Source organism: Hyposmocoma kahamanoa, unplaced genomic scaffold, assembly GCF_003589595.1.
Source record: "Hyposmocoma kahamanoa isolate Upper Pololo Valley unplaced genomic scaffold, ASM358959v1 65, whole genome shotgun sequence".
Taxonomy (NCBI): domain Eukaryota; kingdom Metazoa; phylum Arthropoda; class Insecta; order Lepidoptera; family Cosmopterigidae; genus Hyposmocoma; species Hyposmocoma kahamanoa.
In genome coordinates this window covers 15,870,182-15,885,345 of record NW_020653853.1, presented here as the reverse complement: position 1 = coordinate 15,885,345, position 15,164 = coordinate 15,870,182, and the positions used below count along the sequence as shown (strand labels likewise).

The following is a 15,164-nucleotide window of genomic DNA, read 5'->3' as shown; positions in this document are numbered from 1 at the left end:
TTTCGTGAAATGTTGCATCTTCGCAGCAAAAGTTACATTTTATAAGTTAGTTTTTTTAATGAAAGTTTGTAACTGTAAACGATATACGTCTAAATCCTAAAAACAAAAAGTAAGTACGCTCAAGAAAAATCAAACTATAACCAGTAATTGATTGATTTCATTTTGTTTGCGCCATCTCTGAGTTACTAATAGTCTAATTTGGGTGCGTTCGTAAATTAAGTATTAGGATGTACAATAACAAATATACTTGAATTTAAAAACTCAACGTCCTCAAAAGTTACGAAAATTGCTTTAAAACCAAGAGTTATTCTAGTAAGTCATTTAGAAAAGTTACGTAAGAAATGTAACAATCTGGCAACACCGGTCCTATAGAACCCACCCCAGTTCATATGTTATTAATAAGTATTATTCATGAATGTATAAAGTGGATATTAGTAAGTATCACTGATATAGAATGACTAACAAAAATGACTAACGCGTGCTAAAAGGTCCTATTCGTAAAACTGTATAATATGCGTTACAATTATAATATCACTTTTGGAATAAATGGCATATCGCGAATATATCATCCACGCGAAGAAACATCAGGCGTGAGTCTGGAACAAGAGAATTTATGGTTATCTATTTCGGCAATAGCAATTTCCTTAAATAAGCTAAGACCACATTTTTTTTATTTACTGTTACCTAGCCCATTTCTGCCGCCAAGCAGCAATGTTAGCAGTACTGTGTTCTAGTTATGAAGGGAAGTGTGCTGGTGAAACTCAACAATAATCACTTATGTCCCTGAAATCTTTGTGAAGTTTTGAGTGGCACTGCAACTGTTGTAGACAGGCAGTCTCTAACCATCAGGCGTACAACTTGTTCGTCCTGTCACATGGTAACATAATAAACAGTTCTTTCGTTTTTCAGATAAGTAGGATATTGCGCTCAATAGTGGAGAGGCTCGACTGTCCATACATATGTGGCATTGCTGTGAATTGAGTGTATCTAGGCAATCTTTATTATTTATAATTGTGTACCTCTCTAACGTCAGTAAATAGTGGTTACTAAACTCTGAGATGAAATCCAAGTCCAAAAATGTAAACAAAGATGATGCCATTACAAAAAAATATTTTACGAATAGTGGAACAGTGAAAAGGACTAAACATTAATGCAAGTTATATATTGTTTTTAAATTGTGTGTATGTACAGACAAGAGCACGTCAAGGTTGACACTTTGTACCGGTCTTATCGTAAGCGGCATAGAGTTAGATTTAAGTCTTAAGTGTCAAGCTTGACGTGCACTTGACCCTGTACAAACAAAATATTGTCTATTTTTTATCTAAAGCACCATATTTAATATAAAAATCTCATAAAACGATTTCCTGAGGAAAGATTTTTATCCTATTGGCAATGTTTCGTGGATGAACAACCTTTGGCTGTCCCTTTTGTTTATTCGATTTATTTTTTGTAAATAAACACAAATACTTTTAAGCAGGAGTGTGGATAATTTTTGCTATAATATTATAGCACTTAAATTAAATATTTTTTTATTAAGAATAAAATTTAAATAATATATTGGTTCATTACTAAATAGTGTTAATTACAATGAATTAAAAAAATAAGTCAGTTTTTGATCGATAGGGATGGATAACGGGTCAGGTCGTTGGGTTGCATTTGCACCAGTGCATCACCGCGATTTTCTTTCTTCATTCGGTTTCTGGCAGCTGTCGTTATCGAATGTGTTCCTTGCTACGTAAGCGTCATGTTGTTGTTTTTGTTTTGAATTGTTGAGTTTTCGTTTTGTGTAATTTTTTTGTTCAGTTTTGGTTTTACTCTGTTGTTACGTTTGTGTTTGCTTGCGTTCGTGTGAACATAACCACTATGAAGGCAGAAAAAAAGACCACGCCCTGCAATGTCCGTAACCGAGAAGGTTATGATAATGAATGTCAACAAGCGTACCTTTCAAACCTGGTCACAATGAATATTGGTCTTTGTGCGAGTGTACAAATAAAACTGCTGACATTCTTGGGATATATGAAAGAACCGTTCGAGGAACAGTTTGCCTGAGTAAAAACAAACGTCAATATTTGACATGCTAGCCACTGATATAGAAATCAAAACATCGTTTATATTCCCAATATAAAGAATATTCTCTTGAGTAATTTTCTATGGACCTCATTTCCTAGTAATTTTTGAATTGAAAATATTTTATGACACAAAATTATTCTAAACAGTTTTGTGTATTGTCAACCCAAAGGGATATTTTTCAATTATAATTTATCAGTCAGAATACAGTGGAACCTGTTAATAAACGAACGCGGGAAAAAAAGGTTTATGATCTATGAGATGTCACTTTGACAGTGACAGTTGTTTGTTTACATTTTTGGACTTCGACTACATCTCAGAGTTTAGCAAAAATAGGAGTCGAATAATGTTACTCCAAATAAATTATTATTATTATAATTTATAGTATTGCAAGAATAGCAGCACCTATCAATAATTTGGATACAAGCAAATTAGCCAAGAGTTTCATATACGATGGAAATTGTAGTCAACAAGTGTACCTCGTCTAGCAACGACAACGGCTGCGCCTGATGGCTGGCGCTGATGATGTCCTGCAGGCAGCGCGCGAACTCTTCGATGACGTCACGCACGGGATCGCGGTCAGCACCGTCCAGCTCGCGCGCCTCTGCCGTTGCGTCGCTGTCGCCGGTGTCGACCGCCGCCGCCAAGAGGCACTGGCATACTGCTTCTATCACTTCCGATGTCATGAAGCTACATGGTTGCCTAAAAATTATGAAACGCATATTATAATCTGATATATACTCCCGGACATATATTTCGAACCACTTTGCATTGTCAGTATTAAATGTCCTTAGCTTAAATAATGTTTGATTGATCAATAACTAATTCAAGTTCGAAACTGATGTACTAAACATCATTTGCAAAAGGTTTTGTTGAAAATTTGAATTTGCGAAATCGGCAAAAACTCTTTCTTCAATGATAATAAAACAAATTTTATTCTGGCACTTGAAAAATAAAAATGCAAGATGGCTCGATTTATGTGTCCGGGAGTGTATTATACTATAATATTTGCTATATATAGTGAAAGAATTCGTCTAGCAAAGTAGGTAATTACTGCGTTCCGCTTTTGAAGGGTAAGGGTGCTGGTGAAATTATAGGCACATGGGACTTGTCGACTTGTCTCAGGGTGTCAGGCGCAGTGGCAGCGCCTGGCATATTATTGTAATTTAAAGCTCTGAGTGGCACTGCAACTGTTATGGACAGGCGTGTCACCTACCAATATGCGCACGACGTGTTTGTCCCGCCGTCGCCTAGTATCATAAAAAAATCGGACTATACGCGCCGCAAATGCGTGCATCTAACTGTCGTGGCAAAATATGCTCTATTTATTTAATTTTTAAGTTTTAATTTTGTCTACGCGGCGGCCCCTCGGCGATTTATGATTGTTGTGTGCTCCGTAATGGGATGTGTATCAGAAATAAAAATAATTATTAAGCTTTAGGAGCATGTAATACGTATTCTGTGGATGTAAATTATTAAAATAATAAATAAAATGTTCAATGTACGTAAATCATTGAATTTTGTCAGTACGTTGTTGATACTTCTCTATGGAAATGCAGTAGGCGGCAACTACACGGAAAGCCCTTAGAAGCGCGTAGTTGGCTGTTGAGATCCATAAAGCGGAACGGAGTACCCCGTACTATGCTATTATAATATTTGCGTTTGCAGTACAATATCAGCGTAAAATTAACGCTGATATTGTACTGCAAACGCTGATACTGTCCATGTTAAGAAAGGTTTGCGACATGGAAGAGAGCATACTTGAGGCTGGTTGGCGGCCCGGGCGCGGCGTCGTGCGTGTGCGGCGGCTGCGCACGGCGGCCGGCGTCGTTCCTCGCGGACTGCACGTGCCGCCGCGCGCGCTCCAGCGTCTCCTCCACGTTGCGGCACCCCACGCACTTGCAAATCGACGTGCACGCGATTTTCGCCTGCGGACAACATTACGTGATACTCAATTTCTACATCAACACTTTCAGTAAAGGAATATATGTACACACGTTTCCAACATTTTTTTTATACTTTAACCTTTCAATAATAATTATAACTTCATAAACCATACCACAAAGGCGCTCTTTTTAGCTCTGAATCAAAACTCTATTATCTATGGTACTCGCTACTGAACTGGAAAAATACATTATAATTCTATACACAAAACTATAATGTCGTATTATTCGTAATCAAAATATCAAATATGACGCTACTCAAACGCTCTACTACTTCCCGATTAGTTAAATTAACCATAACCTAACCTAACCATAAGCTCATAAAAAAACTCTTTGATTTTATGTTTTGTAGCGTTTGTTTGGCTTTTGTTTGATTTTGTTGTCATAGAAAAGGTAACAAAATATGCATTAAATATTAGTTATGTTTCATTATTTCATTTACTCGTAGAAAAAGTGTTGTATGATGCCATTACGTAATTAGGTTTTAAAACCTATTACTTAGCCCACTCGGCAAAGGCTCGTAGCCTAAACAAGGTACTCGAATTGTTGCATAATGAGGGTTCTTCAAACCCTCATTATGCAACAATTGCATAAAATACTACTTCACTAAGAATTTTATTGAATATCATAATGTTTTTAATACCATGACATTCATTTATTTTTTGTGAAATTACGCCACGAGTTATAATTATTAATACAAAGATGAAACACTAAGAAAAACTCCTTCGATCTGACGGGATTCGAACTTGTGTCTGTGCCAAACCAGATCCACCGCTCTACTATCTATAGGACTAGTACACAGGACGCGAGAGCCAAATAAAGTGCAAGATTTCTTGCTAGAATAGCAGTATCGCACGCGTTATATCGCTCTCGCACCCTGTCGTGCTAGCCCTACTGAGCTACATATCAAGTCAGCAGATTTTACGAATTTTTCTAGATGTTTGTTAGAGATGAGATTTTCTATGTTTGGATTTTTTCCGCTTTTATAGCCGTAAAATGCGATTTTTTTTAAATTAATTACAGATCATGTTTGACTACACCTGATGTTACGCGACGAAGGTTGGTTAAAAAAATTATATTCATAAACTTCTAGTGTATCTTTTTTGAAGATGGACTAAAATGACAATTTATTATGCAACAGCATTGCCCGCTTGCAAACAACTAGTGATTGCAGTGGACAAGTATTCTAAATCAAATCAAATCAAATCTCATTTATTCGCTATAAACAGGGTAAGTACATTATAAATGTTGGTGTTAAAATTAAATTGATGAACTTAATCCTATTTAGCCTTGGCAAAAGCATGCAAATATAATAATAAAATACAATACATTATAATATAAATTCATTAATACATTAGATACAATAAAATCAAGATTAATATACGCATCGATACGGATCAATCTTTAAATTTGAAGAAATCGTCAACCGAATAAAATTATTTTTCTAAGAGCCATTTGCGCAGTTCTATTTTGAAATAAATCAAAGGAAGTTATTTAATGACACGGTAGCTTATTAAAAATCTTTCCAGATATTGCATAAAAGTTGTTTTGGAAGCGTTTAGTCATAGGAATTGTGCCTGGTAGTACTTAATCGGGGTTTCTTAAGCTTTTAGCAGTCATGTCTTTAGCGAGTATAAATTTAAGTTGATACGTCTTTACGAATATATCTATCTACTATCGACTGAATGTAGGTTACACTTATGCAATAAATAGCCGAACTTGTTTCATTTGAATTATCATCGCCCATCAATTGTCCAACTGCTGGGCACAGGTTCATTTAAAATGTCAATATTTGTAAGTTCATTTAAAGTACACAATTCAAACATTTTTGGTAAAATATTACCTTGTTTCACAATCTATCGAAAAAACTATCGACAACATTGACCTACCAATAAATGGACGTCGGGTTCGTGCTAAAAAGTGTCCGCACCTAAAGGGCGTTAGAATCGCATACAGAGCGTCAATCGCGCAACAGTCTTCATTTGTTCGAGTGACAGCGCGGTTGTCAATCATGCAGTACCACGTAATAATAACTTGTAAAAATTACCGCAGTAAAGTGTAAAAACAGGATTTTGTATCATATTTTCACTAAACAAATATATTGTTACCAGTTCTCATTTAAAAGTGTTATTTTGTACAGTTTCGTCGTATTTAATTTATATATAAATGAATCGTAAATATAAATTACAAAAGGACACAACATAATCAAATAGCTAACTGTCGCTTTTCTACACATTGCATGCGTAAAAGATGGAAAGAGACCCATTACGTCAATTTCAAGAAGCTTATATAAACTTTTTGGTCATTTTCAATTGTTCGAACCATAAGCGATTGAAATATTTAGAACAAAGAAACTATAGAGTCCCTTTGATTTTAATCTTATTTAAAAAAAAATTATTAATGATGTTTAACTCGAGCTAACGAAATAAAATGTCAAATGTATTTTTTAGGAAGATTACAAAACTAAACTAAATCGGTTTTCGGAATTACGGTTTACGTTTAGTTGGAATATCAGTACATTTCTTATAGTACACGTTTACTTTCACATTTGTAGTAATATTTGTATCTGCCCAACACTTTATTTCTTTAAGTGAATTTGCACAAAATTCGACATAATAATACATTGACTTACAATTATATGGACGTCGGGTCCGCGCTAAAAAGTGTCCGCACTTGTAAGGCGCTAAAATCGTATACAGAGCGCGACACTCCGCTTTAGTCTTCATTTGTTCTACTGACAGCGCGATACTGCGATGACATTACAATTTAAATTTCGAATAGGTTGACTTGGGACATTTTTTTCGTGGTTTTTGTATTAGACCCGTCGTCCATTAATTTGTAAGTCAATGTAATAATATATATAAAAATTAATTAATATTTACGATAAAGGCTACTCCATTACTCTTGTGTTCAAGTAATTTTCAGTCGAAGCTAAATATGGTGCATTTTGTTAAATTTCCAGTAGAAGCTGAATATGGTGTTTTTGAGTCCTTAAATTGTTGCAAGCAAAATTGGGCAATACTGCAATGACGTTACAATTTAAATTAAATGTTTGAGGGTCGTATTCCAGAACTCTACTCAATACTCAAGTCAGGACTTGAGTATTGCAGTGAGCACTGAAAATCATACTCAAGTTCTTGCCATTAGGGTCGTATTTCCAGTGCTTGAATTCATACTCAAGTCTGCTCAAATCCTGACTTGAGCATTGAGTAGAGTTCTAGAATACGACCCTTAGTTTTTTATATTTTGTTATATGTCACTACGTTTGTATAGGTTAACTTCGAACATTTTTTTCGTGGTTTTTGTATTAGACCCGACGTCCATTTGTTGGTAGGTCAATGGTGGACAACAACAATTATGACTATTAAATTTTATGAAAACTGGCAACCCCGCAAATGTCATTAAAAAAGATACTACAAATGCAATATTTTCCCTCTTGGAGGAAAAAGAGCGATCTGATCAAAGCCGATCATTTAAAAACATAATTGAAACATTTTCTTTACTAGAGAAATTAATTACCTCGTAGCACTCGCAGTAATTTTTAAGACAGCCACTCCTCTTGCAGTTGCAGCCCTTATTATGTCGCCGAACGATCTCGGGCCCGCCACTTTTCGATTTTCCGATCTTGGGTCTAAAAATAAAAGTAAACTACAATGTAGTTAAAAGAATACGGAAAAAAATGGGCGGTGCTACATAGAGGTGCACCCTCGCTAGTTTAACGTGAAACGTCGATTGTCAAAATTGCTATCTATGCTCTTGACTGTACCGCAAACATTTCTGTCTAATTTTAGACGCCTTTCTCTGTAGAGCTTGTTTTAGGTACTTCAACAAAGTCCCAAAAGCCAATGTAATGGAATTAAGACGAGGAGAGCCAGAAGAGACAAAACCTTACGGATATAAAATTCAATTTTGGTTTTAATTAAATTTAAGATCCAAAATAGAATTTAAAACAGGACGTACATATTTTGAAAAAAATATGAAACATAAAACGTCCTCGCTGAACAATTTTTCGAAATACCGCTTACGACCTTTTTAAACACCAACGATATGAAAACATACAAAACCTTAAACACGAATTTTCTGTACGCGGCGTTGAGTTTTCACACTTTTACGTACGCATTTTTACGGTCTTACCATTTCTACTATGGTATTCTTTTTTATATCATCAAGTGACGGGACGAACAAGTCGTGCGCCTGGTGATAAGCGACACGCCTGTCCTTAACAGTTGCAGTGCCACTCAGAGCTTTAAATCGCAAAGATCTGAGGGGCACTGCCACTACGCCCGTCACCCTGAGACATAAGTTGATAAGTCCCATGTGCCTGTAATTTAACCAGCACCTTTATCCTTCCGAACCGGAACGCAGTAATGCTCACATTACTGCTTGGCGGCAGAAATAGGTAAGGTGGCAGTACTCTCTTGGAAGTACTTTCACAAGGAAGGAAATATAGTCGCGTTACGTAAAACGCGGCCGAGTGAAAGAGCTCTTACAGACAATATTAGTATACGAAAGTAAACAACTTTTAACGATAGGAACTCCTCTCAAATCTCAGTTTCTTTTAACTAAAGAATAGTTGAGTCATTTTTATACTTCGCAGCAACTTACCTAAACGCATTCGGATTTCTATCGAGGCATCCCCTTATAGCCTTCTGTCGCAACTCTTCGTTCTCGAGATTGTTATGGCAATTGGTGCAGTTGCATCCGTTGCAGAACTCCCCGTTGGCGAAGCAATCGCAGTAAAGCTTCAGGCACTGCGACTTCGTGCAGTTGCACGCCTTACGCGGCCGAAGACCTAGGTCTGTTGATACTAGATCTGTTATGCATTAAAATTCAATCATTCAAAACGTTTGGTTTTGTATTTTCTGTATACTATACTCTTCTATAAGCAACCATCAGTTTGTTTTAATTAATATAAATTGATAGTTGCTCATTGTTAAAGAGGAAATCAAATTATAAATAAATAAATATTAGACATATCGCATACGTTGCTCTGATCCCAAAGGAAGTACCTATAGCACTTATGTAATGGAAATCGGAAATAACGACGGTACCACAAACACCCAGATCCGAGACTATATAGAAAAGATAGTTTCCTTCACTGGCCCGGCCGGGGATCGAACCTGGAACCTCAGAAATGGCGACACTCGGAAAACCTGTGAGCAAGCCACTAGACTACGGAGGTCGTCAAATTGATTATGTATTGAATACACTCATCGACGATTAATAATACATTAAAATAAAAATTTGAATCCTTATCAAAACTGCCAAAACTTTCGTATACATATAGATTCTACAACAATCTATATGTATACGAAACACTAGTGGATGTAACGTACTTGACGGAAACGAATTATTTACATCATCATCATCATCAATATAAAATAAATAAATGTATACAATATAAAAATCTGAATCGAACTTATAATACACTATTTTCGTCAAATTGTAAGTCTATTCGTGATCAGAGATGGGTTAGCGCCCGGATTTTAACACGACACTTTGTTTGTGGGCGGATACTCTTTACAACTTAATATTTGTCGTAAATCAAAAGTTTTCAAATTTAATTATCTTATTATAAAATGCTTATGTTTCACTAATTTACTAACTCTACGTAAAATGGACTGAAACGTCGTATCGACGAGATGCCAGCACACGCGTGGATATGAAAGCAGGTATCTAATAATTATAATAATATTTATTTTCTCTGCAAAGTTTATACTGTACACTAACATTAATTGATTTATGTTATAGACCACAATATTTGCAGGAAATATGAAAAAATCGCGCGCCGGGACAAGAATCGTGTTTTTCTTATTAATTGCTAATGTTAATCTTTAACTTGTAGTCACCAGGCACATAAATGCGAAGTCAGCTTAAGCCAGTCAGAAAAAGTTTTATGGCCATGAAATAAAAACTAACAAGACGTTATTACGCATTTCGCTTCCGCGACATAAGATTTTCAGAGCAGTGCGAATTTATCTGCGGAACGTCCGCGCAGAGTATCATATGTTAGAGCATCGTTTTACAGTGACGTGGATTGCTCGGTAGGGGGAGTCCCCCGAGTACCGGACACCTAAGTTTTTGCAAAGAATGTACAAATTTAGATCATGTTTTATTACGACACGTAACATTTTGAGATACACAATCATATTAGACATTCAAATAAATCAACATAGATAACTATCGAACAATTTTAACAACTAAAAAAGAAACTAATCATTGATCTGGTTTTTGGTATCATTGGAAACTGGTACTAGTACCGGACAAGTATTAATTCAAACCCCTTATACCGGACAGTACCGTTAACATCGAGATTTCTGAAATAAAAACTTAGTCAATAATCTTCCATTAATGCAGCAAACATGCTGAAACATAATGTACTCAACATTTAAAATAATATAATCTAACATATGTATATAATTTTAAGAAACATGGCCATTAAATCAACGCAAACAATAATTGAATTTAGTGAAAACAATTTAAAGATAACTTACAAAAAATAACAAACACAGAGATCTGAGCCCCGTGGGATATCCGCGCAGGTTTCATGTGCCCATTCTTTACATGAGCCACACTGAATCCAGTCTTCTTCGCAGTCTTCGCAACAAACAACACAGTAGTACTTCTGTAGCTGTTTTTCAACCGGTTTTATTTTTGTTTTCTTTATTTTTCGTGTGTCTTTCGTCTTTTTAATTTTGCGATTACCGTCTTCTTTTATTTTTTTTTCTTTTTATTTTCTTCTAAACGTTTGTATGGAGAATCAGTCAAAATTTTCACTTTTTTCAGCTCCACGTTTCCTTGTTTATTCTCTATTAGTGGAACAAATTACATAGCATAGACCATTTTGTCAAAATAAGATTTGTCTCCCTACTAGGAAACTTGTATGGGTAAAAATATACTTGCCCGGTACTAGGGAATCAGATATTGTCCGAACGTAGGGACACACCATACCCATGTAAAATTTCGATTACAATAACGTTAAAAAAAAATGTTTTTATTCGTTCATTTTAAAGGGCATACATAGTACAGGGGCGGACGTTTCCATTTAGGCTTGTTAGGGCCTGTGTTAGGAAACACCACTCTTCTATAATATTAATCGTAATCTTGCTCTTATATAATTTTAAGATGATGAAACATAATACCTTCTCTACTAAAACTAATCTACTATAATTGGTGTTACAACTAATACAAATTTCACTAATTACAGTAATTTTTTAACTTTTCAGACTAAAAAATAGATTAACCTAATTGTTACCGTGTGTGAGTGCAAGTATGTGTATATGTATCTGTAGGTGTGTAATTGTGTGGAATGTGTGAATGTGTACATGTGTGTCATCCATCCGATAGACGTACAATATCCAAAATTACATTACATTGTCATACCATGTAAGATAGTATCATTTCAATTGCTTGTCTCATATACAGCGTGTCCCAAAATTCAACGATAAGCGGGCGCTGGAGGGTGGACCTGCGCATAACTACTTGAGGAAAAATAAGAAAAAAATCTATCTCATTTTTTTTTTCAATTACGATAAAAAAATTGTTATTCTTCGAAAATTTACTCCCTTAATGATATTTTGAATCACCACGACCACATTTTTTCAGATATTTCTGATGTTTTAATTTTAACGGCCACCTAAGTAGTACTGCTGTCTACCACAACTCTTAAAAACCCTAGAATGCCTGCAGTTTTACACAAAAATCCATCAAAATATTTTTTTTCCTTAAAATTTTGAAATTTTTTTACCTTCAGTCGACTTTCACTCATCGTTTTGTAAAAAAAAAGTATGGACACCACTGCGGCAAGTTTTTTTAAAAATTGACGCAACTAACCAAGATTCCAAAATGGTATAATACTTTAATAAAACTAGGCGCCAAAAATATTGGTACCATTTCTAAGAAAGATTAAAATTCTTGATTATTGTTCTTGTTCATAATAATCACTTTTACTATGTGCCGAAAAAAGGTTATGTGTTGCAATTTCTTGGAATTTCAATGGCACGTGTGCGTAGTCGATACAATTTAGAAATTCCTCCAATTCACAGTCCAAAGTGATGCCAGGAAGATGGCTATTTAAATCTTCACAATTTACATAGTTGGAGCAATGAAAATCCGCACTGATGAGACAAGACAAATCCCAATATCAATTCAACACGCTGTATAAGAAGTTACTAACATAACAGTTGTATTATAAGTTTATATAAACATATCCGTAAATTAAATTTCGATTTGTGTATATTTACTTTATATATATGATGTACATACTGATATACTATAAATTTTACGTTTACTTGTTAATTTATTTATACATATATTTCAAACTTGTAATAATAATTGCTCATATGATTTAGTTTCGAGCCATTTTGTAATTGCTAACTTCATCCACGAACTATTTTCTTGTACAGATCCAGTTCTCAATTTAAACTATTATATAGATATGAGGCCCTGTATTTGTACTGACTACTAACCCCAGTAGTTTTGATTTTTGATACCAGCGCTATGCTAAAGTTTCTTCTTCTACGTAATACCCCAGGTTCATATGGCAAGTTTTTATGTTGTTTTATTACAGTGTATATAGTACATAAAGTTTCCTAACAGATGTTAGTTTTGTCAGCCTATACAAACGTTTATTAATATATTTGCCACACAAGTATTTCAATGTAAAATGTACTTACCAATGATTAAAGTAAAAGCAATACGCGCAATCTCTCGAAATAGTAATTTATGATGTTTCCAGTATTAGTAGATGCAACTGTTTTACACGCGAAATGTGTAATATGTCATCAATAAATCGTATCGAGCGAGACTAAGGCCTCACACGCCGCGAGGGGTTTCTTTCCGTTAAGTTTAACGTCCTTCTATAAACTAGAGCAAATGAGAGCATTATTATATTTATTTGGACGTGATCTGTCCGGTATTATGTGCTGTCCGGCGCTAGGGGATTCCCCCTACATGTTCCGCGTTTCATTGTAGGCGACTGTCTTCCGTGAATATCCGCAATAAATTAAATACTCGATTCAGAGCCCTGCAGATTCTACGCATGCGGATGGCCCGCAGGCGGGCAGTCCGTACGGACCGTAAGCACAGCTGTGAAACAAGAGCTTTTACTGGCCGGCTTATTGCGGTTCCTTGTCCAATACGTGTGGTGACTCCCTTATCCAGCGCAGTCGGTGAGTTTAGTCGACAAAAGTTTTTTAAAACGACATTTCAAATATTGAAATATACCAAATTCAATATTATTTAACGCGTGTAATGGTTACCGTGCACGAATTTGGGCACAAATCGACCCCTCCTTCGTAAAGTATCGTATGTCGAAATTGCCAAGTTTACAGGGGAGCGTTTTAAAGTTCTGAATTTACTAAAAGAGTGATCACCATAGATCATATAACCGATATCTAGGATTTTATAATACTCTATGTGAGTAATGAGCTTTGCCGAATAAAACTGAGAAATGCTAAAGTCACGTGTTATGTTCGTTTCAGTGAATTCAGAACTTTAAAACGCTTCCCTGTAAACTTGGCAATTTCGACATACGATACTTTACGTCTGAGGGGTCGAAATGTATTAGGTAATGAGTCGATATTACCTCACCTCGAATTCAAAATTGTCCCGTACTGAATCGGTTCTATTGCGACCCTAGATTTATTTCATCATTTATTTTTTTACAAACGAAATAAAAGCCATTTCAAAAATATATATCGTATACTATACGTGTTCTATTTAGTTCAGTTGATATAAATAAATTATTAATATGTATAAAGTACCTATTGAATAGAGCAGTTTTTTTGTGAAATTTCGAGATAAGTTTTTTTTATACTGTGAAAATTTTTAGGAATCACCGTATACTAATTGCCTCAAACAACTGCCTCCGTGGCCGAACGGTTACCACGCCGGACTGCCACGCAGAGGCCCCAGGTTCGATTCCCGGGCCGGGAGAAATATTTGTATGACCTACATTTATTTCTCTCGTGAGTTTGGGTGTAATTTGTGGTTGTCTATGTGTGTGTCCATGGCACCCGCGACACAGGGTTTCCCTAGTGCGGGGCTATGTTGAGTGTGTGCGTTATTACTAATCTATGTACATCCCCAATTTTACTATATATTATTTCCAAATCGATTCATTCAACACTTTCACTGTTATGCTGAATCAACCAAAGCCATTTGAGGTTGTATCGATACTTAAGACGGCACTTTGTGGAAATCCATGTTAATAATAAAACTCTGTTACCTGATTCTGAGAGAGCTGGCGGCGTGTCGGGCGATTGATAAGGGTTGAAAGACTCCACTTCCACATTTAACACGTTGTTGTTCATTCGTCTTGCGTCATCCTGTAACGTTAGCAATTAATTTATATGTCTATAGGCCTCTATTACTTTTTAATTAGACTGTTTTTACAAACTTTTAGCCTAATTCTCTAGTTTGGTTCTGGACTTCTTGGTAGTGACTCGAAATGAATTTTGTTTCTTTGATATAGGGAATTTTCTTTTAATACAAATGTACTTTTTTAACGAGCCTGAAAATTTTCACACCATGCTCTAAGAACACCATGACAAAATTTACAAGGAATTATCTGCAATATGAAATATTTTAACAGTTCATGTGTCAGAGACGTACCGTGATGTAAGCGGCATGGTCCGAGGGCAACGAGTGGTCTCGCTTCATGAATGACGGAACGACGATCAGCGGGTGGTCCTGCTCCGCGCTGCTACTGTCCTCGGTCTAAACACAATGTATAATATACCATAACAAACAAACATAACCATTTCATGCTATAAATACTCTCAGATGTTGGAAGGTATACTATAGCCCACAGGCGTCTGATTACCGGCTGCTTGCAAACATAAAGAGGCTTTATTTACAAGTATTTTATTTGCTTTGTTTACAAGTAGTCGCAACACGGGATACCAGCCAATATCTTGTCTATAGTTGTGCCTTTGCCCACACGCTAAATGGCGCTTAGTAAATATTTTTTTAGCTGAAAGCTCTCGTACGTTTTTGTAACCGCCTATATACTCGTAATGTGATATTTACGACGAAAATATGTACAATGAAAACCTCACAAGCAATTTCCCTATTTATTTTGTATTTTTGTTTCTTAATATTTGGCGCGTTCTTAGGTATTACGAGCTATGGCAGAATGCGACGGCAATATAC

General features: G+C 35.7%; 1 protein-coding gene across 6 annotated transcripts in view; it reads right to left on the bottom strand.

Moving 5' to 3' along the window:
- Nucleotides 1-144: 144 nt before the first annotated feature.
- LOC113231231 (protein lin-54 homolog) overlaps nucleotides 145-15,164 on the bottom strand; it is a 28,197-nt gene continuing 13,177 nt past the window's right edge. For 4 of the 6 annotated variants that reach the window (XM_026465453.1, XM_026465457.1, XM_026465454.1 and 1 more), the window contains exons 17-23: nucleotides 14,625-14,729; nucleotides 14,239-14,338; nucleotides 8,616-8,823; nucleotides 7,530-7,641; nucleotides 3,829-3,995; nucleotides 2,547-2,769; nucleotides 145-596 (exon numbers count right to left, since the gene is read on the bottom strand). In XM_026465453.1, the coding sequence (XP_026321238.1) occupies nucleotides 585-596; nucleotides 2,547-2,769; nucleotides 3,829-3,995; nucleotides 7,530-7,641; nucleotides 8,616-8,823; nucleotides 14,239-14,338; nucleotides 14,625-14,729 (927 nt within the window). In that variant the 3' untranslated portion in view covers nucleotides 145-584. The remainder of the gene's footprint in view (nucleotides 597-2,546; nucleotides 2,770-3,828; nucleotides 3,996-7,529; nucleotides 7,642-8,615; nucleotides 8,824-14,238; nucleotides 14,339-14,624; nucleotides 14,730-15,164) is intronic. The other 2 variants (XM_026465455.1, XM_026465456.1) reach the window with 2 other exon arrangements.